The following is a 27,781-nucleotide window of genomic DNA, read 5'->3' as shown; positions in this document are numbered from 1 at the left end:
AGTGCTGGGAGGTATGGTTTAGTGATGATGCTCCTTGTTTGTTGTGTGGGTGTCTATTTTTGTCAGTTAGGTTGACGGTTGGACAAGATGATCTTTAAGGTCCCTTCCAACCTAGAAGATTCTGTGATTCTGTGACATTTTGGGCTTCCTTGCTCCATCCCTCTGGGAGCTCCTGGTCTGCATTGCTTACTTATCAGTGAGGTGGTGGCTGCATTCCAGCAGAAGACCTGGGCTCTGATCTCCTCTCTCGTTATGTTCTTGTCAGTAATGAAGGGCTGGCACCTCGATCATGACCGATGCTGGAAGCAGAGTTCAGGTGGCTGCTGCGGGGCCGCGTGGGGTCTCGCACGGCTGTCAGCTTGGTGCCGGGAGAAAAGGCTGTGCTACTTTAAAGGGGGGGATTCATGAATTGTTTATGCAGAGCTGAAGGAACGTGGTTTTCCAATCAAAAATAGTTACTGCATGAGGTTAGAAGGCTGCCAACGGACAGGTTTTATTTAAAATAATTTGGTCTGCGCACTTGGTGAAACGTCTTAACCGGTTCTCATTTAGGCTGATCACAAAAACAAGCCCTTAAAGCAGAGTAAAAACCCCCTAAATTGTATATAGAGTCAGAACATGATTTTATCTTCTTTGTCTAGTTACTAGGTACACCCAAATCCACACAAATCAGGCTTCAGTGTTAAATATGAAGTCCTATTTGTAACTCGTCTGTTTGTTCTTAGCTGGCACGAGCTCATATGGGTCTCTTTATACACAAAGGATTAGCTAGTCTTCAGAGACAGCTTTTGATTTGCATTTTCTTCTCTGTTTAAAAAAAAAAAGTCAACTAAATGTTAATTCCTTTCTTTCCCATTAATTCCCCTCCCCCCATTTAAACGGAGCTATTAACATGTTTAAGTGTGAGGTGTATTACTGTAGCTCTGTATAGAATTGGATCATTATGGTCCCTTCCAACCTGATAGTGTATGATTCCATGATTATACAGTTAGTTGCGGCTTAAAGGCATATTTGTATCATGCCAGATAAATCCCGTCCTAACTGAAGGCATCTTTTCTAAAAAGCAGAGCAAAGTGAAACGTCATCATGCTGCCTTGTTGTGCCACCTTGATTTTATTGACAGGAAATCAAACCCATCTCTCGGGTCTGTCGGTGGAGATAAAAAAGGGCAAGTGGATAAAGTGTTGTGCATTTTTAATTTGGTGTGGCATTTCACTTGACTGTAGTGTCCTATAGAATGTTTCAGCTTTACAGCAATTGTAGCTTGCAATAAAAGATGAAATGGATACGAATAAATTTGTACTCAAATTAAGGGCAGTTTTTGCATTACTGGCAAAATGCCACGTGTTGCACAAAGTGGGCTTTACTGATACATACTTTCAGTTCTGTGTTAGAATTTCCTAGGAATTGCAGTAATTAAAAGAACGAACAGTTTGATTGAAGTGATTCTTCCTTCTAGAGCACCTTGCTTCCTAACATTATTGCTAAAGATCTCACGAAGTGCATTAGGAGCTAAAGAGAGGCATAGAGAGAACTGGTCAGCAGATTTTTATTTTTGTTTTACTTTAATAGGATAAATGGGGTATCTGGGGCCGCTTGTAGCACTCAGATTGAAGCAGCCGGGGAGGCAGCACAGAAGTAGGAAGACTGAATCCATATGCTCCATCAGCTGATTTGTCAGAGCACCGTATGGCAAACAATATTCCTTGTGGTCTGTTTCAATTTGTTAACAAATATGTTTACATAAAACACTGCAATGAGGGATGTGCGTGACTCTTCAACAAGGTCAGGGGTATGAAGTCAAGCGTTTCGTTGTCGTTAAAGTGGTCTTTTTATCTTGGTTGTTCTGAATTGAACCTCTCAAAGTGAAGCCGGCTATGGGAGGAGACTTTGAACTTCACCTTGCGTTGCATTAGGTCGCCAGTGTTAGCAAACCTGAATATTGAACTCACCTTCAGGGTCTAATCCATTATGGATCAGTCCAATTTCAGTCAACAACGAGCCTCTGATTGCAGGAGACACGCTAAGCCTCTGCAGAAGTCTGATGCAGCAAAAACTGCAGATGTGGGCACCAGGCTGTTCTGCAGGACAAGAAGCCATAACCTTTTGGAAAAAGAACTGAGTAACTTTGTTGCGGCATTTTCCAAGTAAAGATTTAAGTTTTGCAAAGTTGACATGACTTCTTGTTCCTATCTTTTAATAAAAAATGCTTTAAAATTGCTGAAGCAAAGCCAAAACAAGCCCTTTCAGTTGCCAGAAATTCCAAACCCCGTCATTTTTCTGTCAGGGTACAGAATATTTTTGATGTTTGTCTAAAGTTGTCAATAGAGTGAGAATCCACCAGTTTGCCTAATTTGAACCGCTGCTTCTTGTTTGTGAGGACGCCGCTGCTCTCTGTGCCAGAGCTCGAGTCATGCCATGAGAAGTGAAGTGTCATCATAGCTCAATAATAAGTCCACTGATTAATAGGATTCCTCCTGAGTTAAAGTACCAAGTCTTTGTGGTGATGCATCTTTTCAAGTGGTTGATTTCCAGTGTTAAAAGAGAGATTTGCATGTTGATACTGCTTTTCTATACCTCCTTTTAAAAATTCAGAGCAGGCTTTTAACCTGCTTGGCCAGGAAATGTGGACTTCTGTATGGTTTTAATGCGCCGTTTCCAGCTGGTTTAAAACTGGCCCTCGTTGTGTCGTCGTCCTCCTTGATATCAGTTTGTCAGTGTGTCTTTCTCATCTTCTCCAGATTCTGGTCCTGCCTTTCGGCATTCTCCATACATTCCCATACTCCTCTATGCTTCCACACAGGCTGAGGGAGCTGGGGTGGTTCAACCTGGAGAAGAGAAGGCTCCAGGGAGACCTCATAGCAGCCTTCCAATATCTGAAGGGGCTACAGGAGAGCTGGGGAGGGACTCTTTGTCAGGGAGTGCAGTGACAGGACAGGGGGGAACGGTTTGAAATTGGAAGAGGGGAGATTTAGATTAGTTATTAGGAAGAAATTCTTTGCTGTGAGGGTGGTGAGGCACTGGAACAGGTTGCCCAGAGAAGCTGTGGCTGCCCCATCCCTGGAGGGGTTCAAGGCCAGGCTGGATGGGGCTTGGAGCAACCTGGTCTGGTGGGAAGTGTCCCTGTCCATGGCAGAGGGTTTAGAACTCAATGATCTCTAAGGTCCCTTCCAACTCTAACCATTCTAGGATTCTATACATTTCTATATGTCTACATACTTCTCTGTGCTTTTCTTGCCTTCAAGAACAGCTTGAACCCTGTGCTGATGCTGAGAACCACCTGGTGGTGGCTGGGTTGTGCACTGGACCTCTCTCTTTGGACGCTGGTGGGCTTCACCCCTCAGGAGCTGGTGCCAGGGCTGTACGTGATGGGGCAGCACAGAGCCCTCCATGCGGTGGTTGACCCTCTTGGCAGAGCTTCCCCAGTCAGTAATCGAACATTTTGTTGTTGAAGAAATGAATGTTCAGTTATTTATACACCTGCAATGTGCATTAATCCAGACATAGGTACCTTATTACTTGTCTGAAGAGTAGTAACTGTCAGTGCTGGAGGTGACTTGCCCACCGTACAGAGTTTCAGTACTGATGCTGTGTCAGAAGGTTGGTGTGCTAAGAAAGAAGTGATGAATTAAGTGGGCTGCATTCACCTGCTCTCTTTTAGATGTGATTTCAGTGTTTCTCTTGCGACAGTTAGTAACAGTCCTAGCGGCAGAGTTTCAGTGTCCCTCCAGATCCAGCCTACCTCCTCCACTCAGTAGCAGTAAGGGCTTCTACTACACTCACTGGTACATCATCACTCATTCCTTACTGGAGTAGATTCAGGTGGACCACTGAAGTTCAACTTCACAAGGGGATTTAAAATTCTTAAAAAACATGTGTAACCCATGGCTGATTTTTTTTTCTTTTCTTTTCTTAATACCTACATCCAAGCAGAAAAAGTAAGTAACTGTAGGAGTAGAAATCATTGTCTAGTTGGGTTGCCAGCGTAAGCACCAATGCTTCATGATGTGTCTGGTTTTTTGGTCTCTATGGTCCTGTTGCTTTTTTGTAAATGAGAAGCTGATAAGTTTAGATGTGAATTTGTGTCCAAGCTTTCCAAAAACACAGGAGTGTTTGGCCCTTGTCAAAAAGTGCAGACCCTGAGCCAGATGGTCAAATTTCAATATGGTAAGATATTTGTGATCATAGAATCATAGAATTGTCTAGGTTGGAAGAGACCCTTGGGATCATCGAGTCCAACCATCTCCCCTACTCTACAAAGTCCTCCCCTACACCATGTCCCTTAGCACTGCACGAGTCCAGATTGGATCCATCTCTAATTACAGTTGCGAAGCAGCCAGCATATCATAATTTGGGATGTTGTATGCATTCTTCTTTTGTTCTGAAATGCGAGTCAGGAACTGCTGACAACCTAAAAGCCACAAGTTGAAAGTAGGACTTGACTTTGATTACACCTGTGCACAGGCCAGATCAGTCGCCAGCTTCATGAAAGGAATTAGTGACTGTTGAGGTTGCTTAGAAAGTCCTAGCACCTTCAGCATCCCATTCATAGATTATAGGCTGAGAACAGCAGTGGCTGAAAATGGCCATTTTATGCAGGCACTGACCTGTTGTTGTGGTCAGATGTGTACCTTTTATCACAGCAGGCAAGTATTTTTTCCCGTTGGTGACAACAAAGGCAAAATCAGCCTATAGTCTAAACCAACCTGGTGTGTCTTTAAGCTGAACCTTGCAGGTCAAGGATGAAGTAGATTGGAAGCAGTCCTCAGGGCTTGCCGGTCTGTCAGCTTATATCTGTGCTAAGTGAAAAAAAGCATTTTAACATCATAGCAGACATGTAGAGGATGGTCTTTTACTTTTCCTGTACATGAATTACTATTTCTCTCTGCTCCCATCTTCATGGAAGTGTCTGCCTACAAGTAATGTGGGAGAGGTGGGGGATTTACACATATAGCGCGTGTTTAGTCTGCCTTTTGCAGGTCCTGGCTTTAGATGTTGAAGTAGCTTGTACTTTAGAGAAATTACAGCTCTGAAGCACTGACGATGACGGATTTGGGGGCTGCAAGTCCCTAAGGCTACAGTTGCTTTTCTTGAATGAGTCATAATACAAGAATCCGAAGCCGAGTCTTAAAAAAAAAATGATTAATTCTTTTCACAGAGGAGTTCATTAGTGGTGTAAAGTCATGAGAAAGTGGAGGAGGCATCTGTAACACTAGGTGGTTATTAACTGGTATTAGTGTGAGCATTTTAAATCAGGAAAATTAAAATAATGCAAACGACAAGGTCTGAAGAAGAAGAGGGTATTTAAAATTGACCAATTTGATTGCAGTGAGGCTTGACTTTCATGAGCATAGGATTTATCCTTTTTAAAAGGTGCAGAATATCTCTGCCTGCTTTTGGCTTCAGTGAAAGCATGTTCCAAAAAATGAGCCACTAAATATCATTAGTGTTCTTGGTCGCCTAGAGAGTTTCATGAGATCTTCCTGCTCCTGTTGCCACGGCATATGCAAAACATGGCCCAATATATACATCTGGCTCCTGCTGTCATTTCCAAATCCCTGTTGAAATCTCAAAAAGAACAGACTGAACTCTAAAGACGCTGTATCTGCAGCTTTGCTGATGATTATTTCCTAGTTTCTAATTTTCTTTATATTCTGGTTTTCAACACTTAGTGAACAGTTCTTGAAACCTCACAGTTTGCTTTATTTTTAGTTTATTCCCCTGATGGCATCTCCTTTTTAGTGTTTAAAAATATGTTTGACACTCTCTGTAGCAATTTTTTATCTCCTCCCCCCCCCTCCAATCTTTTGTCTTAATTTAGAGGCTGCACTTATTTGCATTATGTTTTTAATGATATTTATTAATGCTGTTCTGCTCAATACTGTTGGACAATCCTTAGTGAAAGGACTGAGGTTGATGTGAATCTTTAGATGTGGTAATTTTCATACGTATTTCTGCAACTTGCTGCTAATTGTGATGTCACTTCTCAAGTTGCATCCCAAAAGAGTCCGAGAGATATTTTGAAAGGGAGAATATATGGCTTTGTCCTAGTGTAACTGAGACTGTCAAGTTGAAAATGTGGGAGGATTAGTTAGTACGCAGGAGGCAGAATGGTGATTATTGCTTTCAATGGATCTTTTTTTTTAACTCATGCTGTGTATTTGGCTGCTCTGTTACAGTTCATTTTTTTTTAACTCATGCTGTGTATTTGGCTCTCTTATAGTTCGCCATAGAATCAAAATAGCTTCCCGTGCAAAGCATGCAGTTGCTTTATCGGGGCTGTAAACTCAAAATGGGTAAGATCACCAGGTATTAATAGATGGCATATCCTCCTCTGTGCCTGCACCCCGTGTCCTGCTCCTGCTGGGTCCCAGCTGGAGTTACTGCTTCTCAAGTTGAGACTGAAGACAGTTGTCACTGTTTTCTTCGCATGAAGCAAACTATCAGCTTCAAGCTACCAATTTGTGACCATCTGATGTACAAATTGAAGAACAATAATGTAAGACAATTGAGGACAGTCTCTGAAGTACAGAATTGTTTTCCTCAGTCTGTGTTATTCAAAGCAGATTTGAGCCCCATTTAGAATTTAATTTTTCCCATCTGCTGCGTTTTAAAGAAAAGTAATAATTTTTAAAGTTCTGAGTTTAGTTGGAGCGATCTCTACTTTTGAAATAACAAACCCTGACTGTTTGTGACTGACTGTGATCTGCTCTATGTCGTCAAGTAGTTCTTCAGGCTAGGACAGTCGTGATAGTTTAAGGTTTTTAGGCAGCCAAGTCTCACGGAAAGTCCCTTAGATTTGGGTGACTGAGTCCCCAAGGCTCTGCTGAGAATATCAAACATCAGCGTCAGAGTTTCCACAAGGTTTCCAAGCTGCAACTGGTGGCTTTTAGCCAGGAAGTTCACCCCGTGCCTTTGCCTCCTTCCAGGAGCTGCTTTCCCTGGATACTCCTCACGGGATGCCTTATGCAGAAGGTCACCAAAACTCTCCAAGGGTCTTCATTTGAACTGGGGTTTCCCCAGGAGCCCAGGACTGGTTCCAGCTTGCCCCTTGCCGTTGTTAATGTGCCATGGGGTGGTGGTGGTGCAACCCACAGCACACGCTCTGGGCAAGAACCCTGTGCCCCTTTGCCCTACGCTTTATCGGGTTTTCCATCACCAGTCAAGATGCTGGTGCTCTACTGTGGCAGGAGAAATGTGGAAAATTAGGTACTACTTTGTGCTAGTACCAGTGGAGTCAGGTAATTTGAGGTCCTTTCTGTCAGATAAAAATGGTGAGGAATTCTGTTGCGTTGGGTTATGTCCAATACTTGCATCCACTTTCCTAGTGTGTAGGTCTTGAATCTTATCAAATGTAGTCCTCCCACTCCTTGAGATGACTTCTGCATCTATCTTTTTGCTGTTGTCGCTTGGTTGCCAACAACCACAAAGAGATTTTCTTTTGTTGCGTGTTACAAATCTGGGAAAACTTGGTAGGTGACTTGAAAGCAAGAGCTGATGGTTTCCCTTGAAAGTCACAGATGGCACCAAAACTGTAAGGAGTAAAATGTATTCTCTGTTTCTCTCTCTCTCTCTTTTTTTTTTTTTAAATTCATAATGAGTATCTGTTAAAAGCTTGAAGCCACGCTTTCCTCAGGACATGTAGGTTTGTTTGTTGAGTATGATACGCAAAAGAGTCTTCTATGTGTTTTTTGTAGAGATGCAGATGTCTGTGCTAAATCTGTGACACAGACTTCTCTCTGAGCAGCTGTGTGGCCCATCCAGGGAGATGTTCACCCAAGTCTGGGCATTGAAGAGAGGAGCAATCATCCTGGTGTTATCAGTGCTAAGGATTACCATGGCACTGGTCACTCAACAAGAGGGAAGAGTAATTGAGGTGGGAGTCTGAGGTGCAGTCTGGATTACATGTGATCCTTGGGATGCTGAGCCCAGAGCACAAGGCCACGTGGACAGCCTGTGAAGGTGTGCGTGCTCAGGGCAGGGAGCATCCTCAGGCATTTGCTAGCTGGTTTCTGACAACCCACAGAGGTCACACAAGGCTAGCTTTGGGTTTGTTTTTCCTGGGGGCTCTATAACTAAATCTGAACACATTAGGACACAGAAAGCAAAAGGCCTTACTGCACCTTCAGTGCCTGCTGCAGATTAAATGGTATCACTTTACTAAGAATTTTTAGCGTGGATAAAACACTCCAGCAGTGCTCTTGTAAATGTCTCAACAATTTTTTCTCAAACGCTGAAATAATTCACCCCAGACAAATACCTGGCAGTATACATTTTAGTCTGAGCTCTTTGGCTGAGAAAGCTATCACGAACCAAAAGGTCCTGTAATGGAAGAAGTTTAGTCAGCTGTAGCTGTGAGCCTTGTGAACGGTGTCACCTAAGGTAGAGGTGCAGGATGTGGCAATGGCAACTGCAGCCCCAGACCAAGTGTGCCATGAACTGTGATACATTCCACAGGTCTTATAAGAAAGGAGAAAAAAGTATTTCTTTCTCAAACGAGTGCCTCATTCTTAAAGGCTCCAAATTCAATATTTGCAAAGTTTTTGATTTTTTGATTCCTCTGAATAGATTAAATGTTACAGCCGTTTAAGAGTGATTTTTTTTTTTTTCATCCTGGCTTTCTAAAGCAAGTAGGCTTATGTGATCCTGCCGTCCAACAGTTTCAAGCAAATGTGGCAGATGGGAGGGAGCATCAGAGATTACTATCTGCCTAGAAATTTTAATGACAACCTGTGATGGGATACCACAGGAAGATCAAAATTAGTGGCCTTGCTTGGTCGTAGATGACTGGCAGTTTAACACAGTGTGAAATGACAGGAGAGAGCCCTGTATCAGCCTGCTTATCAGCATGCACATAGCCCCAGGCACGGCTGGCTTCTGCTGACTGAGTGGCCACAGGCCTGACGCCGAGGAAAGGGGTTATTGCAATACAGTGAGCGCTGAGGGGGCAAAGAAGATAACTCTTTGGTGAGCCCCCTTTCATTAGATCCTCTGTTTGCAGAAGCATTTTCAAAAATTTCCTCCGTCTGGCATCGTGCTGGTGAGTGCTCAGGCTATAGACACACTGTGTGTAGCAGTCGTGACATTTTCTGCTCTCCAGATCAGAGTTCGATGTAATTGTTCCCAGGAAGGTCTGCTTTGTTGCGGTGGTGCCATCCCAAATTCCATATAACCAGGCTCAAAATCATAACTGTTATGGCTCACGCAAGATCTAGAGTCTTCCCTCGTTAAGGACTCATCTTTTGTGCCTCAGCGTGTGGTTTTGATTTATGTGGCTCTGGGTGCTTCAAAGAATCAGCGGATTCAACGATTACATTGGTGATTAGGAAAGTTTTTCTTTGATCAATGTGGTGAGATGATGGGAAGGTGCTACATTCAGCCCTACCAAAGAATATGCCTTACAGAGCTTGCGGCTGGTCCACCTCCAGGGAGCAGTGGAAATGCTGTGCTTCATGAAAATGGAAAAAAATTCTCATAGGTCTCCTGTTTGCTCGTCAGAGAAGAGAAAACCTGAAATCTTCTGTTAGTACAAAATGAGACTAAAACAGAAGTAAGAAGTCTGGGTAAGACTCCAGTTCTGCAGCTTTAAATACAGAAAAGTGAAATGTCAAAGAATTATACGCACACTTTTCTTTTCTCCTTAGTCATTCAGTGAAAGGTGGAGTAGTTAAGTCTGTGGCGCCTTTAAAATGATTCATTATTTCCATAGAAGCCAATTCATGTTTATCCTTCAAATCGCTCTGTGGACATTAAAATAATGGAGAATTATATTTGCTTTTAATTTTGTTTCCAGACAGCTTGGCCTGAGCATTCATGATGTGACTTGGAAACTATATCAAATTGTGATTTATTGTTGCTCGTAATTGCGTGAAGATTGAAGATATGCTGGATGCTGCTTTTTTCCTTTTTTCCCTCCTCTCCTCCCCCATTCTTTCACTTACAGAGTGTTCTTGAGCGTAAAGTGGTGAAAGGCCAGCATCTTCAGTGCTTTTCCTTGTACAAGCCACAGCAAATGAAGATTTTATTTTTTCCCTAACATGAGGCTGTGTGAAATAAATTGTGGTTTGTGTTTGATAGCTGTTTTATTTTTTCCCTTTCTTCTATTTTTTTTTTTTTATTATGCTTAAGTTTTGGCTGGTTTTGTGTTGTCATGTTAAGCGTCCTTTCTTGTAGAGTGTAGAGAGAGCAGTATTTTTTAGTTAAGCTGGCTGAGTTCAGTTTTATGAGAATCATATGCAAAACACCAATGGGGGGGTGGAAGACTTTTATTTGCAGTAAGGCATCTGTTAGGTATGAGGATGTCAGATATGCTTCACAGGTGGGTCAACTGGTTCTTAACCAGCAAACATTCATAAACTAAATTTATCTATCAGGTCGTATGGATAAAGGAATTTGTTATTCCTGTTTTCCTAAATTAATTTTTCCAACACAGCTTTATCTGCTTTTCCCTCCTAGTGAGTAAAAGCAATTATTAGATTTTTGTGCATAATATAATTTAATAGAAGAAAATGAATGGGAATTTGTGAAATGTAATTTAAAAGCCTATAGCAAGTTATGCAAATTTTGAAAGCTTTTTTTCTAGCCATGTTGGATGATCCAAAAAAAACCTATAATTTAATAGAAGAAAATGAATGGGAATTTGTGAAATGTAAAAGCCTATAGCAAGTTATGCAAATTTTGAAAGCTTTTTTTTTCTAGCCATGTTGGATAATCCAAAAAAAAACATTCAAACCTAAGTGATGATTAAAATTTACAAGAATATTGTTTTCATATTACATTTAAGAGTGTTCCTTGAAGTTTCCTGACCTGAGAAATATTGTCAGTGGGACACGCTACTTGTGACTTGGTCCTGCAGTTGGTATGTGAAAGTTTTCTTGCCAATTCCCAGTGAGCCCCCACCCGTGCAAACTTAGATGATTGCAGAGTTGGTGCTGTGATCTGTGCATGTTTGTCCCTGGTCTCTCACCCATCCTGCCATGATATGGCCATCATATTTTTCATATGAGCTCTTCAGGAGAAAGCCCTTTCTTTTATTTCTGTGCATAAAAAGAAGCCCCAAAACATAAACAAGTGTGTTTGGTCCCAGTTAGGAATTCCAACTGGTACCACAGCCTAAAATTCCCACCTAGATGCCAGTTTTAAAAAAGGAGGGGGGGGAAGCAAGCACAAAACCACCTCTTTTTCAGCATTGTAAGGAGTTTATTTTGCTCCTTACCTTAGTTATCAATGAGCATGTTTAGTTGTTCTGGCTTTGCTTTTGTTTCCAGCCTGTTTGCTCTCTCATTCTCGTGCCCTGGAGCATTTCAGTTTTAGTCACTGCATGACATAGCTTACATCAGAGTTGGAATGAAGTCACAAAGTGAACAGTAAGCCAGTCTCCTCCAAAAGTAATGGGAGGAAGCTGTGTTCACAATTATCGGCATAGATTGGTAAATGAATGCTGACCAGTGTGAAATTAAATTCACCTCAGTTTAGCCCTTTGGTTGTGTTGTTTTGTTTTGTTTTATCAAGTTAGTTGTTTGTTAGTGTTGATTGCAAACATGTTATTCGTGCCTCTATTCCCAAGTATCCGATGAGTAAAGTGGTTTGGAAAGAATCCAGATCAGTTCATGCAGAGGCTATGCACGTTAGTAAAAAACTACTTACAAAGTCTGAGCATGGATTTTGCTTTTACCCTAAAAAGAGACTGTGTCTGTATATGTATACACGTGTCTGTATACATATATACAGTTACATCAATCTAATTTTCAGCAATTTACTGGCTTGCATAAATCTTTATATTGTTTTACATCATCATATGTATTTTATAAAAAAATTCCAGGTTTCCTTGTCCTTTAGTGAAACACATTTTAGTTTGCTTTCTGAGTAATGTTCTTCACAGTTCTCCACTGTTTTGTAGAAGAGAATCTAAAGAATAAAATATTTTTTAAATGTTTTCATGCATTCAATTTGAAACTGTTCTTAGAAAATAGTAATTTAAATCCCTGTAATTTTGTCTAGTGAGACTGGTCTGATAGTACTGTAAATTCATCCTGAGATAGATGAAATATTCAAACTGCTTGAAAAAGAAACTATTTTCCTGTATACAAGTTCCATGCAGTTAGATTACAACATATAAACCATATCAATTTAGGATGTGGTGTTCATGTGCTGAAATGACTGGATCAGAGCAATGTTTACTCTCGTCTGCTTCTTTCTTCGAGAGGAATTTAAGCTTGGTCTGTTCTACTTTTATCTACACTCTCATTCTAAGGATTCTAAGAAATATGAGTACTTCAAACAATACTGTAATTCTGTGTGATAGATACAAGTGCCGTTTAAAGCAGCTTACTACAATATAGTGATGTCTTTGAAATACTGTTGTTATGATTTGAGAAAACCCATAACAATCTATTGTCGTTTAGACAATTATTCTGTCACCCGATGACCCCTCCCCACCCGGAAAGGGGAATCGGGGAACACAAAGAAACACAAGGGTTGAAATATGAATAGACTAAATTATTGACAGTAATACTAACGAACCAGTATTAATCCCAATACTGATATAAGATATACAGGAATTACACTCAGCTCATTCTCTCAGTAGAAGCCATGCACTCCCAGCAGGGACAGCAAATGGCGGACACTGCCAGCCCAATGGCTTCAGGAGGAAGGGAAGGCCTCAGGGCTCCGGCACCGGGGCAAGGAGTTCTCTGGACCCACCACCATCAAGGGACAGAGAGCTACATAGCAAACTCTTCCTGGGCCATACATCAAGGGACAGAGAGCTACACAGCAAACTCTTCCTGGGCCATGTGGCCTCAGCAGCAGCTCCTCACAATATAACTCAGCAAAGGCTGGTGTTTGAGTCGGACAAATCTGCTGGGTCCCAGAGTCAAGGCAGGGGTCACCAAGGTGTGACAAGGCCTCCCCACATGTTGGGAGTCCGTGTGGCAGAAATAACACCGTTGAGAGGAGAAGGGCTTTCCCTCTCCCCACTTGGTACTGATCATGGAGAACAATGCTGGCTGCTTTGCAAGATGTTAGCACTGCTGTACAAAATCTGGGCCTCTGCTTTCGGCCCGCTGAGTCAGACTTGTTTACTGCATTGAAGTATTAATCTCTGTCTCTGATCGGCAGTCAACAGCTCCAGGCTCCAGGCTTAATAGAATTTCAAACTGTAGATTGTGCAGTTTTGCTGAAAATATGAGGCTTCCACTGCACTGTGAATGATGTATTCTCCCTCACTCCCCTTTGGTCTGTTCTTTCAAGGCTGAGGTTAAGATAGATAATTAATTCCCCCCATCCCAAGCCTTCTCTTTTAATTTAAGAATTTTCTTCAGCATCTGCCAGAATCTTCTGCATGCACCCCTGAGAGGTTAAGCAATGAAAGAGCCATTAAATTAACTTCAGCCATTAATTTTTTTTTTCAGTAGGATGAAATAGCACTTCAGTATATCAAATGGTTTCTGGTTTATCTCATTTGGTATCATGACAAATAAAAGAAATGTGGGAAGAAGAGGCTGGTTTTCTGGTGGCATGAGAGGATGGTGAGTGAGGAGGCATATCTTCTGGTCCTGTGGCTTTCCTCTGTGGAGGCAAGAAGCAGGACATAAGGAGTGGATCAGTGGAATGAAACAGCCATTAGCAAGGACCTGACGTCCACACTTACTCACCTGGGAAGACAGAGGTTTAGCCATACTCAGCTAATATATCACTTTCCTCAGAAATGCTTTGCTTGTGAAGCCTTTCGTGAGAACGCAGCAGTGTCAAGCTCTGTTCTGCTGGTTTTTGATGTGTTGTGAGGTCCATAAATGCTGTCACTGGTGAGTCACTCCTGGCCGGGGCTCTGATCACCCTCCTGCTAAGCAGTCTGCCCAGTTCTCTATGCTGTGTACTTGCCACTCCAAGAAACCCATATGCTTTTTTCACAGGCATAGCTTGCGCATTCGGAAGACCCCATATCTAAGATTTTTCTAAGAAATACCTGAAAACAAATAAGTCCAAAATCTCCTGGAAAGCTCTCTCTGGCAAACTGCGCATACACCTGCTGAAAAGTCCCAAACAGCAGCAGCAGGATTGAGCTGATGTGTTAGAAACACAGCAAAAGAAAAATGATCGGCTTGGGCGTATCTTGAATTAGTGATTCCACGCAGAATTGATGGTGATTTATAGTGCAGCAGTTAGTGAGGCTGAAATGTCACAGCTGCATTGAAACTTCACATGCCTCCTGCCTTTCTTGTCCTACTTCTGCATGCATCCAGTCTCGCTGTTCTTCTAGTAGATTTTAAACATCCTCAGTCTTTTGCATTTGTGTCATACAACTGTCAGTTCGCAGACTTGACAATTTTCCTGCTTGTGGTGAGAGACTGTTGTCCCAGTTTGAAGTACAACTGTTTCTTTCAGTGGCAATGTATTGTCCTACTGGGTTTTGGGACAGGTGGTAGTTGGAGCTGCTGGATGCCAGGAAGTTCTGGAGAAACCCAAAGATTCATTTATGGATAAACCCTCTTGTGCATGCACTGGAAGCCCAGTGCTACTGGGTAGGGTGTGTAAGATTTATCAGTGATATGACCTAGTCCTTGGTATTATTTTTGCTTACACATTACTTTAGCTAATAATTCTTCCTAAATGATATATGTAAAGTAGGTATATATTTCAAACCCAAGAGGAAGAAAGGACCATCTGAATTGGTCATACAAGTCTACAGAGTAACTATTCTCATCATTTCTGTCTAAATAAAACAAAGATTGGAAAATCCACTTTTTACTCCATTTCAACTTTAGTATAGCTGCCCAATACACAATTACTTGGAGAAGAATGTGGTTGCCACTGTACCAGAATGCTAAATTTCAATAGCGTGAAGATATTTTAAAAATGTCACTATATGCTGAGATCTATACGGTATATCATTCAATTCATCTAAGCCTAAACATTGAACATTAGCTATTCTAGATGTCTCTGTAGTTAGTAGAAAGGCATCTCTCAAGAGAAATTCCTCCCATGCTAAGCTATGTCTCAAAAATTATTTGTGCAAATAGCTCCTGGCCATTAACTATGTCTCTGAACTATGAGCCTGAACAGTTCATTCAGATGGGTTAAGTCAGCTGCAGATGGTGAAGGCTAGGAAATCAGATATGATGAAATTCCAAACTCTTTGTGGACTGTGAGCATTACGCCTGATGATTGATCTATTCAGCATGATTCTCCTTATTTAAAGAATTATTTCATGTTATTATTTTTCCACTCTGTGGATAACTGCTTTAACAAAAGTTGTGGAGAGAGTTCACCACAGCTTTAGATAGATCTCAGCAGGTTGTTCACTTTTGTTGTCTTACATGTATTATTTTTGTCTTCTACAGTCTTCTGGTACCAGTATCACAGTGGATATAGCTGTCATGGGAGAAGCACATGGGCTCATTACGGACCTTCTCGCAGATCCTTCGCTGCCCCCCAATGTGTGTACTTCACTGAGAACAGTGAGCAACCTGCTTAATACGCAGTTAACCTTTCAGGCCATCCACAAGCCAAGGATGAACCCTTTGGTGTCCTTCAGTGAGAACTACACCTGCTCTGACTCAGAGGAATGTCCAGAGAAAGGAGAGAAACTGGCTATTCCCAAGGTGAGTACTGGACCCAGCCTATCATCTTGAAACTTTGTTCTCTCTAAAGGGACAGCACTGGACTAGCCTTTTTGCGTGTTTGCTTCAGATTAACATGTTATGCACTGATCAAACTCTACTATAAAAGGACATCTAAGTAGACTATGGTTCCATAGTAAGACAATTCCTTTGTATCCTTCAGCCCATGTCGGGTTTAATTTTGATTCAGGCATCTTTAGAAGATCATGTTCAACACAGGATAATTCACATAGATGATTTCCTTGCAGGTGTTGGCTGGAGCTTAAAAGAAAAGAAAAGGTAGGGAGCAGAGCAAGCAAAAGCCTTTCACCAGATAATTCACATAGATGATTTCCTTGCAGGTCTTGGCTGGAGCTTAAAAGAAAAGAAAAGAAAAGGTAGGGAGCAGTGCAAGCAAAAGCCTTTCACCGTCCAGACCCATAGGTCTGCCCCATTACTTCTCACACAGAAATTCCCTTCCTATCAAAAGGTTTGAGCCACTGCATGTGGAGTCACTACCCTAATCAATGAGCAGCAGGGAATTAAGTAGTAATACGAGGGACCTATTTGCCCGCTTTGAAGATTGGAATTTGAAATTTTGTATAAATTTTAGTCTCTTTTTACTTCCCTTAGCTAGAGGTGTGAAACCTATAGAAGTCAATTTAAAAGTCTCTATCGATGATCTCCAGCTGCTTTGGATCAAGTTTAAAATGTTGTATACCAAACAAACAAACAAAAAAGATCACCACAATGCTTGGTATGATGAATATTGTGAGCTCATGAGAAATAGTCTTGAGAAGAAAAAGAAGACTGAATCAAATATATGTAAATATATATATTAATGCCTTGACAGATGGCTTTATGAATGCTCAAGGAATCCAACAGGAAATAACTAGTGTTAAACACCCACATGTAGTAAGTGAACAACTAGAAAGAACACACGAGCTTTGAAGTAGTTTGAATTGCAGGTTCATTGCTAATTAGCTGTCCTGCAAGGCTTGCATTTCACTTTTGAAATTAAACCAAAATGCTTTTGTCCTGCAGTCTCCCTTGTAAAATTAAATATAGGCAGAGTACATGGCACAGGCGAATGCTTTTAAGTTTTAACAGTGCAAATGGCACAGCCAGCATTCATTCCAGCATTTCCCAGCATTTGAATAGCAACACTTGTGATTCTTTTTTCAATATATTTTAGTTAGATGATAATTATTACCCCATTGGCCTAGGTAGCAGCTGTATATATGAAATGGATGTTCACAGGTTATTAAGCACATTTTCCAGTTTATTTTAGTGTGCGTGTCTATAATGGCTGTACTCTAGGATCTGAGAGGAAAAGTTACGTGGAAGAACACTGCCATCGCATGAGCAAACACAGTGAACAGAAACCAGTTTGCTGTTGCGTAATACCTAGTGAGGGGAAGAGAAATGAAGGATGAAGAAATGAGTTAATGCTACAGAGGACTAATTTGACTGAAGAATTCACTGACCTAAATGTATTACGGTTCATAAAACTAATAGGTTGCAGTCCTTTATTTAACTGTCTAAATATAGATTTAGGGTTTTCACCTTAAGCATCTCACACTGAGCATTTTGGGTAAGGAGAGAGTATGTTAACATATTTATCTATAAGTTTGAGCTTCAGAACCACAGGTGTCTCCCATCTCATATCTCTTAACCCTCTGGCAAAGTCAAAGCTCTCCGTCACAGAGACATACTTCTTTTAGTTTCTTAACTATAAGCACTTCATCAGAACTACAAGAGAAACATCAAAGAAGATGGTAGCATCTGCAACAGCAAATCTGGATCTGCAAAGACTCTCTGTCATCATCCTTTATTTTCACTGTCTACCCTCAAAAATTCAGAAAAAAAACGGTGAGCCCTATTAGTGAAGAAAAGGGAAGGTCAGGTAAAAGAAAAATGCAGAGTGGCCAAGGAAAATCTGCTGTAAATAGCGATCCTTTCTCTAAGCTTTTCAGGAGGCATCATACCCCAGTGCATGAAAGTTTTATTTCAGTGAGTGATCTGTGGATTGGGTAGATATAACAGGAAAAAAGTTGAAGCTCCCATTCCTTATTTTTCTTACAGCCTTATTTTGCCTTGAATCTGAGCATTCATGACAGTTTAAATCACAGAATAGTTGAGGTTGAAACTACATTTGGAGATCTAGTCCAGTTCGGAGATCATTTAGTGCAGTCCCTCAGCTCAAGGAAATTGAGCCTGGAGCAGGTTTCTCTAGGCTCACCCTAGAAGTGGTTGCTCAGGAGGATGTCCATTTGAGTTTTGAGTATTTTCATGAATGCAGACTCCACAACTGCTCTGGGTGACCTCTTTCAGTGTTCAGTCATCCTCACAGTAAAAAATATTTTCGTGCATATAAATGGAGTTTCCTGTATTTCAAATTGTGCCCTATTGCCTCTTGTCCTGTCACTGGACACCACTAGGAAAGAACCTGGGTTGTTTTTCCCCTTAACACCCACCCTTCAGGTAGTTCTCTACATTGATAAGACCGCCCCTGAGCCTTCTCTTCTTCAGGCTGAGCAATCCCAGCTCTCTCTGCCTTTCCTTTTATGACAGATGCTCCAATCCCTCCATCCTCTTTGTGGCCCTGATGACTTGTTTAAGTGCCTTTGGCCACATCATATTTTAATTTTAAAAATTTTAAAGAGCACAGCCAACATTGGCAAACTCCAGTGGGAGCTCCAAGCTCCATCTGTGTCTACAGAGCTGTGGGAATACACCTTCTTTTAAACTTGAAATAGGGAGGATGGTCCAAACCCTCCAAAGATTTAAAGCACTGTCTGTATTGATTTGAATAGAAGCTAAGCACCATGATACTTGGGAGAATCCAGATTTAAGGTACCTCATTAGGTTTTGTCAGGCAGAATTAATCAAATGGAAGTGTTTTTTCTTCTGCATGTTTAAAGTCTTTGTAAGCATTTGTAAACTCTAAGCAACTGATTTCTCTCTAGCGCTTACGGAGGAGTTTGCCCCCAGGACTGCTGAGACGAGTGTCCTCAACTTGGACCACAACAACATCAGCCACAGGATTACCTACCCTGGAGCCAGCTCCAGTAAGAAGGGATCGCAGTGCCAGCATCAAACCTCATGAATCATCTTCATCCAGGTTACAAATTACCTCCTCTCTCTTTTGTGTCTCTGTTTGGGCAGATTTCTTTGGTTCTGTGTGATGATGTCCCTCGCTTAAAAATGCTGACTCCAAAGTTTGTAGAACTACTTCTTCATGTTTCTCTAAATTGGGTTATCAAAGAAGTGACATTCCCATTTTTAGTCAGATTATGCCAAAACTATTCCTATTATTGAGGAGCAAAATGAAAAAAAAAAAAATCTCTTTAAGCTAGCAAAGTGCAGAATTGCAGAATAAAATTGGAAACAAGGCAGGATATGCAGTGAAAGTCTTAATTGATATGCAGTGGTTTCCTTCATGGGTATTACCCAGCCAAGAAACAATTCTAACAGGTAATCCAGCTGCTGAACTTCACTTCTAAGGACCCACCTATTGATGTGGTCCTGTCATTAAACCAGTTCATAAAGCACTTCTCCATTCTCTAGATACTAATTTGCAGAACACAAACCCTGATTTCAAGTGGACCTTCCTAAAATACACAGTTTTATGCTTTTCTCTCCATCAAAATGCAGTATCATAAGACCATGCAGCACTGACATGTGCACTGCATTCCATGTGCACACTTAATTCCAGATTATAATGAGTACCCAGGGCTCCCTGAACAAACTCGTGTAAATGCAATACCAGCAATAGAGAGTAAATATAAAAGATTGAGTTGGATAACTCAAGAAGTTTAGTATCTAAGTAAATATGTTACCATTGGGAAAAAAAACACGTATAATGGAGGAGTAAAATTACAAAGGAAGACTTACTCGTAGAAGTTGAAATCAAAGCTGAAAATCAAGTGGACAGTGTCAAGTTTTCCTGCAGGATGGTTGCTGTATTTTCCCTAATTTTAAGCTCATCAGTGGACCTCTTCATTCCCACTGACCACAGAGTTTATCCTCTGGGATTCAGAATCCCAGCTGTCCCATCCTAAATCACAAGTGTCTCATCTAGTTAAAAGGCTTTTCCTGATGTCCCGCAAGTAAATAAACACAGGTACTTTGTTGAGGTGCAGACTGAATGCCCGCTTCTATTTATGAAATATTTATTTACTTATTCATTTATGATGCCCCATATTTTCAAGGGTTATATAAGCAGGTGCTGATACTGGAAGAGTCACAAGTACAAAGATGATGCCCCATATTTTCAAGGGTTATATAAACAGGTGCTGATACTGGAAGAGTCAACAAAACAATAATTAATAAAGCCTTGAAATGGATTTCAGCAAAATCTCTGGAGGAATTGTACATTATTTGTTTGTCTTGCCTGGAAAAAGAGAGTTCTGGATTCAACCATGACATATACACTTTAATGTTACGTTCATATAATGTATTGTAGAAATAGAGCACTATATCCACGAAGAGGTTTGTGTAGGCTGAGGTAATTACTCCATTTTGAGCCCAAACCAACATTTAGTTCCAGTTTCCTAAAGCATGTTCCTTAAAGTCTTTCAGAGTTACCTAGAAGCACGATAGTTCTCACTGTTCTGAAGAAACAGGTATTTATCTTCTGGCTGTAGTCCCTTATGATTGACTAGATCAGACTTTTATCTGTGAAATGTTGCATAACTATTCCAACAGGTTTTCCTCCTCTCTGGCTCCATGGATATTTTTCTATTCCAGTCAGAAAGGAGCAGAGCCTTCAAAGGAAGAGCAGAAGGCAGTTCTTATAGTGCCACCCTGTGAGAATAAAGTTCAGGTTCCCTCCCCACCTCAGCAAGGGCTGTCATCTTGGAGCTGGTGGATGAGGAGAGAGTATGTAAACGTGCTTTGCTATGGGGAAAGGCAAAGCAGAGCAAAAGCACCCAAATGCAAGAAGAGAATTCAGAGCCATTTGTCAGGAAGTGTAGTGAAAGGACAAGGGGTAAAGGTTTGAAATTGGAAGAGGAGAGATTTAGAGTCTGTAGTGAAAGGACAAGGGGTAAAGGTTTGACATTGGAAAAGGAGAGATTTAGAGACGAGGTAAAGAAGAAATTCTTTCCTGTGAGGGTGGTGAGACGCTGGAACAGGTTGCCCAAGGAAGTGGTGGATGCCCCATCCCTGGAAGTGTTCAAGGCCAGGTTGGATGGGGCTTGGAGCAACCTGGTCTGGTGGGAGGTGTCCCTGCCCAGGGCAGGGGGGTTGGAACTCCATGATCTTTAAGGTCCTTCCAACCCAAACCATTCTATGATTTTATGATATCAGAAGATTCGTATGCTTTTCTGCAATTCAAAATTTGGTCCTGGTAGGGGAGAAGAGGATAGGACGTGAGAACGCCTGACAGAGAAGGGCGACAAAGATGGTGAGGGGTCTGGAGAATAAGTCTTATGAGGAGAGGCTGAGGGAGCTGGGGTTATTCAGCCTGGAGAAGAGGAGGCTGAGGGGAGACCTTATTGCTCTCTCCAACTCCCTGAAAGGAGGGTGTAGAGAGATGGGGATCGGTCTCTTTTCTCAAGTCACAGGCGACAGGACGAGAGGAAATGGCCTCAAGTTGCGCCAGGGGAGGTTCTGACTGGCTATTAGGAACTATTTTTTCGCTGAAAGGGTTCTCAGGCATTGGAATGGGCTGCCCAGGGAGGGGGTTGAGGCACCATCCCTGGAGGGGTTCAAAAGACGGGTTGATGTAGTGCTGGGAGGTATGGTTTAGTGATGGTGCTCCTTGTTTGTTGTGTGGTCAGTTAGGTTGATGGTTGGACAAGGTGATCTTTAAGGCCCCTTCCAACCTAGAAGATTCTGTGATTCTGTGACATCACCAGTGTTTGCTGTTGGATGGCATGGGTGAATGCAGCCCCAGAGGGCTGCTTTGGTCAGCCTTTCTTCCAGATAGGTCAATCTTTGCTATAGAGGAGGCTCTCGTGCAGGGCACCTAGGTGCTCAAGGCAAGCCTGCAGAGTACACTCAATGTCTGGTGCAAGAAAAGTACGTGGTTAGCCGAAGTTCCCTTTGTGAGGAGTCCCGTGTAGCTCAGTAAAAGTAAATATAGAGAAGCTATAACCAAATGGAAATGTTCTTCAGTCACCAACCTGTGGTTCCCAGGGTGCATTTGATTTATACTGTTGATCCCAGACTCTCACATAGTATGTAAGCATTCTAAGATGAGAATCAGAGGTAGAAGGAGAGCAATTAAATATTATTGTTGGTCCTTTTCTGTGGTTGTTATATAACTCTACACGATGAGCCAACTAAGCAGACAATCAATTCTTCCTAAGTTTAGCGTTGCCAGTTGTATAATTATAGCTCTGTCAAGCCTCCCAGCCTACTGTTTGCAGTTCTTTTACAGTAGGAGAAACAATGTGTATTCCAGAAAGGGGGAAAATGAATCCTATAAGTCTAGCTTTAAAAATTTTGGCAGACCTATACAGATTTGCTTTCAAGGAAAAGAATTTTGAACTGAAGGGAAAAAAAATAAAAATCCTGAGTATCTGCCACTTTCCCTGTACAAAATTCAAGCACATCAGAGGTCACAGAGAAAGGAACATTTCATGGCTTGAAGGGTGGGAGAGGGGAAATGATACTGGAATTGCCCTGTGGCAGATTCTGCACTTAAAAAATCTGCAACATATTCCTTGCAGTCTGGGACATCAAATCTAGATTTCCATGGTCAACTATTTGCAAAAATGCCCCTTACATCTCTGTTTAAGATTAGTAATCCTGTATTCTTCCATCCCGTGTTACTAAACTGGTGAGACATGGTCCTGTTACAGCTTCAAATGATTGGGAGAAAATAATAGAGCTTCCACATTCCTTCCCTCTGTCACTTCCATATCCATTCTTCTATGTCTTAAAAAGTCAAAGGATGTGGTTTGGGAGTTTTTGTTTTGGTTCTTTGCAGTGGGCCAGTGTGTTGTATTCTTCCTGACAATTAAAAAGCAAAACCACAAAACAAAACAAACAAACAAAATAATTATGAAAGCAGCTGGATTCTTTCTTCATCTTGCTTCATCACAGATTATAGGAATTTGGGCCTGTACAGAGAACCAGCAAATATTTAGGAGGTAGTGCTTGCTCTTCCAAAACAACGTGTTTGTAGAGTTAAGGCAATGTTACGTGTTTTCTTCTTTCAGAACGCTTCCCCTCCTGCCCCCCCCAAGTTTTTTCAACTTCAGCTGGGACTAGGCTGCTTTAAAAGACTGTCTTCTGCCTTGCATGTCATCTCAGGGCTTGGATGCGAGGCTGAGGAAAAATATGGAGCTCGAGAGGACCAGGAGAAGTCATAGAATCATAGAATAGTTTGGGTTGGAAGGCACGATAAGAGCTAGTGCAATGTCCTTGCTAGCAGCTGACGTTTGATGAGTGTCCTTCAGGAAAACAATGATAGATCCAATTCTCCTGCCTTACAGAACTGTTTGGCCTCTTTTGGTAGGCAGAAGTTATAGCCTGAGGGCTGAAAGCTGAGTGCGTGCACCCATCCTGTTGTAGGGGACCAGCATTCTTTCCTCACGCAGGCAGACTCATGCACCCTATTTTCTTTCAGTGAGTTTCTTTTGGATCAGTGACCAATGTCTTCAGGGTCTGTCAACAGGATTTTTTTTGGAGAACGCAGCACGCGTTTCAGTTGGCTGGAGCATGAAGAGCTTCGCCCAGAGAAGAGGCACACCACTAGCAACACAGCAATGCGGGGCTCTTCCGACCCTCTTCCAGCCTCCCAAGGAGCTCCTCCATTGCCCAAAGCATCACTGGGTATCTGCCTTGGCAGATACAGCAGAGGAGTCAAGGGAGGCTGATTTTTCATTTACACTGAGAACTTGTGGTGCTTCTGGCTGTTGCGAGGAGGCGTTAAAAGAGAACATAAATTTAACTTAGTTCAAGTCAACTTTTCAGCCTCTTTGTGCTGTCAGAACAATATAACGGAGACATCTTTGTATAAATAAAGTGAATAGGCCTCAGCACTGAAGGAAGTCCATCTTTGGAGTGTCTGCATGGGAAATATTTTTGCTGAATACAATACTGAGCGCCACAGAAATAGCAGTTCAGCCAGCAGATAGATGTTGTTTCTCCTCGTCAGATTTTGCGCTAGCTCAGGATCGCAAACTTCTTGCTGTGACTCCTGACTTCTTATAATCTGCCACTTGGGCTCTTTTTACTGTCTCAAACGATGCTTGTTTGTGCTCTTGTTTTGCAGCGCCGACTCCTGGAACAGCTCAATTTTGATGACAATCACGAAGAGCAGGTCCTTCTCCACCTCCTACGCCATGTCTTCAACCAACCACCTGAATGCCAAAAGGCAGAGCCGGCAAGGTGAGTGGGCATCTGTGGGCTCTGTCAGCTCTAGCTTCTTCCCCCTGACTAGCACGCGCAGATGCTTTTGGTCTCTGTCCCATCTGTGTCTATTTCATTTATTTAAAAAAAACCCCAGACAACAGCGGCTTAAAATATTATAGCTCATAGTGATGCTATTGTAAATGTTTTGACTCTTGTGATTTACAGGGGTTAGTCATGACATGATGTGGCATGTGCGATGCTAAATCATGTTGTGATTTATATCCATGTGATTCCCTTGAGAACAGATTGGTTTTTTGTAACATTTGTTAAATTATCTGTCTGTATTTATTGCCTGACGGAGATTTCTTGAAGCACAGTCTACATAGTGCCATTCAGAGCTGTAGGCATCAACAGACCTGTCTTATGCAAACATATCCAATACACAGCCATTATAACTCAGAGGTCTATCTCTGTATATTATTCATTATTGAGAAAGTCCAGGTAGTTCTTACTGATTTTTAGAGATGAGAAATGTGGGGTTTTTTACTCAGTATTTAGATAGGGCCTTTAAAGAAATTACTCCTGTTTTAACTGAGGGAAAGGAATTGAGAAGGTGACTTCTTAGGTGATAACAAAATGTGCAATAAGATGGCCATGAATCAGCCATAATCCACAGTAACGTGGTTCTCTTCCCTGTAAAAATGCAGGATGAAGTAAAGTTTATCCATACTTTTAACTTGTAATTCAAAGTGATCACAAGGCCTTCCTTTTTCAAATCGGGCTTTTGTTTGTTTGTTTGTTTTTCCAAACATGGAGTAGTGTTGAGGAAATGTTATTCAGAGATACCGGCCACCCAGACATCAGATGGAAATTGATAGGTGCCTGAGGCCTGACATTGGAAAAGTCAGAGAGCCCAAACTTAGAGATGGGTTTGAAGATATGGCTGCACGATTATTCTGCATATCTGACACTGTCACATCACATCTCCTTTTCAAACCAAAGAGTTTATTTAATCTCCTCTTGTACAGACGCTGCTTTGTTGGACCACAGTGAGGATTAAGTAACATGATATTAACTTAAATGATAACACGCACATCGGCAAAGTAAAATTGAAACTGGAAAATAATGGAGATATGGTATACCAAGAAATCCAGGAAATTGTTTTAGAACAAAACAAATCCAACTTGGAGGTGTGATTTTCAGAAATGAACCCATTAACTTGAAAGTGCGTGTATGCCCAACAACATGAGCTCCCCAGTGATGGAGGGGGAGCTCCATTCCATCAGAAGCCATTCCTAGGGCCACTGATTTTCACAGGAGTGAAAATTTGGGCTCAGCATTTTATGCAGAAGAGTAATGTTTTGATGGTTTAGACAGTTTGCAATCATGCACTTTTAGTTAGAATTCGGTTTTATGTTCCAACGAAAGAATTCCTTTAATTTGCACTACTTAATACAAATTGGACTTTTATATATTAGCTCCATTGGTAATATATAATAATCCTTGGTAGAAGTTGATCTAGATGAACCTGAAAATCTGTTAACTTACAAAATGTGTTTTTAATTATGCATGAAAACAATTTAATTATTTAAAATACAGCTAGCTATACCTATTTTGGCAAAATTCTCAGGTAAACTCAAAAATTTTCACATGTAATTTCACATTGCATTGAATTTACTGTTTTCTTTCTTCAACACCGCACATGTGTAAAAGTTCTGGAGGACCTAAGCAGATGGATGTACTTAAACAATTTCTCCCTGTGTCATTCATCTTATCTTATGCAAGACACATTTTCTCTCACTCTTGCCAATAAATGGTTAAATTTTGGATTGTTGAAAGCGGGTTTGTATTTTTCTGGTAAATTTGTTTATTTTTGGTAACCTACCCTGGCGAAAGCGGGTTTGTATTTTTCTGGTAAATTTATTTTTGGTAACCTACCCTGGTAAATTACTCTTTAAAAAAAACAAACAAACACAACCAAACATATTTCACGAGACAGGACTCCAGACTTGCAGGAGAAAGCCAACTGTGATTAGAAACATTATTGTGAAAATTGCTGTTTAAAATCCCAGGACTTGCTTTAAATTCTTGAAAGATGACCGTATATATTGTATTCTCTGACAGTCATGAAGATTACCTGGTAACAGATAGCTCAAAGATTGATAATAATCCAACTCAATCCCTTGTGTATCTAACAGACTGTGAAATGTTTTTAAAGACATACTTTTGTTGGATGGAAAGCAGATATCTCAAAGGATTACTAAATGTGAAACAGAGGCTTTCTGTATTTTAAAGCAATTTCTAGATGTCATGGCCATCTGATAACTTTTTAATTGCTCTGTGGGCTTTAGGTTTCTGATCTCAAGACTAGCGTGATATCCTAGTTGCAGTCATTGAATTAAGGCAATGATACATACCACATGTTTGCTGAAGAAATACCCTAATCAAAACTTAGGAGATGTTGGATATCTCAAAATTACGAAGTAGTAACTGTCAGAGATTATTTTTAACTCTTGGATTGTCAACAGTAAATCATATTTTAACCTCATATCACAGTAAGTTGTTATCGGGGAAAAAAAAAAACCACACTGGAACTGTGCACATATCCTGCAAGGTTAGCATTTCATAAACCTAGGTCAACATATTGCCTTATTCTGAGATAATTTTTTTTGTCTGGAATGCATTTAGATAGTGGGCACAATTCAAACATTAAACCAGTCAGTTCCCAAGCTCTTTATATCATTTGGCTTTGAAGATGAACACTGTAAATGAACTGGAGCTGAGTTCCTACGAACTTTAGAACAAAGTCGAGGAGGTTAAGTCAAGTTTACATGCATTTTCTTTTAAGTTAGATTATCTTTGCTCCCCTGCACTTTATTGTGAATTGGACCTTTTTGTCTGAGACTAGAAAATGTAAAGTGGATTTGAAGAGAAGGCAGAACTTTCTCTCAAACACTGGACTGGCTGATGCTTTTCATCTTGGTGCTTAGATAGAATAGAAGACAGAGAGAACTGCATCTTGGTAGTGTTCACACATGTGGATGTTGGCAACTTCTGACACACTAGCTCAGGAGTAGAATACCATGTGGTACAGGTAATGGCCTTGAGTCTCCCAAAGTGAGCAACAGATATTGAAAAATAAACTCAAGCTGCACAAGATCAAGGCCAAAATCTGAGGAATGCGGAAATGGCACCATAAGTGCAGTATTTTATATTCGTATAATGCATGACAACTAAATAGCGCTTTTTTGGTTTATTGCTAGTCTTTGCACATGTAGAAATTCACATTTTCTGGGAATGTGTGTAAGCCTTTCTTGTCCCTGCTTTACAGATGGAGGCAGTGAAGCAATGAGAAATTGCAGATGGGTCTGGGAGCTGCCTGTTTGGAGTTTGGTGTCTCTGTTGCTAAAACATGTTAATACCAACAGTCATGCCGTTAGTGCCTGCAAGTTGGTACATCCCACTCAACAAGCAGAATATGCTTCGTATTTTGAGCCAAATCTTCAGCAGGTAGAAGAGGCTGATACTAATGGAGCCTCATGCAGCCCTGAGGAAAGGGACTTGGGGGTTCTGGTGGATGAGAAGCTGGACATGAGCAGGCAGTGGGCACTTGCAGCCCAGAAGGCCAATTGCATCCTGGGCTGCATCAAAAGAAGCGTTGCCAGCAGGTCCAGAGAGGTGATTCTGCCACTTTACTCTGCTCTGGTGAGACCTCACCTGGAGTGTTGTGTGCAGGTCTGGAGCCCTCAATATAAGAAGGACATGGACCTGATGGAGAGGGTCCAGAGGAGGGCCACAAGGATGATCAGGGGGATGGAGCACCTCTGCTACGAGGACAGGCTGAGGGAGCTGGGGTTGTTCAGCCTGGAGAA

The 27,781-nt window shown here is 41.4% G+C and overlaps 1 protein-coding gene across 1 annotated transcript in view; it reads left to right on the top strand.

The window, feature by feature from the left end:
* PDE3A (phosphodiesterase 3A) overlaps positions 1-27,781 on the top strand; it is a 108,169-nt gene that overhangs the window by 43,949 nt on the left and 36,439 nt on the right. The window contains exons 2-4 of the mRNA XM_014937481.1: positions 15,342-15,602; positions 18,569-18,723; positions 23,830-23,945. Coding sequence (XP_014792967.1) covers positions 15,342-15,602; positions 18,569-18,723; positions 23,830-23,945 — 532 coding nt within the window. The remainder of the gene's footprint in view (positions 1-15,341; positions 15,603-18,568; positions 18,724-23,829; positions 23,946-27,781) is intronic.

This window comes from Calidris pugnax, unplaced genomic scaffold (genome assembly GCF_001431845.1).
Source record: "Calidris pugnax isolate Ruff unplaced genomic scaffold, ASM143184v1 scaffold1, whole genome shotgun sequence".
Classification (NCBI taxonomy): domain Eukaryota; kingdom Metazoa; phylum Chordata; class Aves; order Charadriiformes; family Scolopacidae; genus Calidris; species Calidris pugnax.
This window is presented reverse-complemented; position numbering and strand designations above follow the sequence as displayed.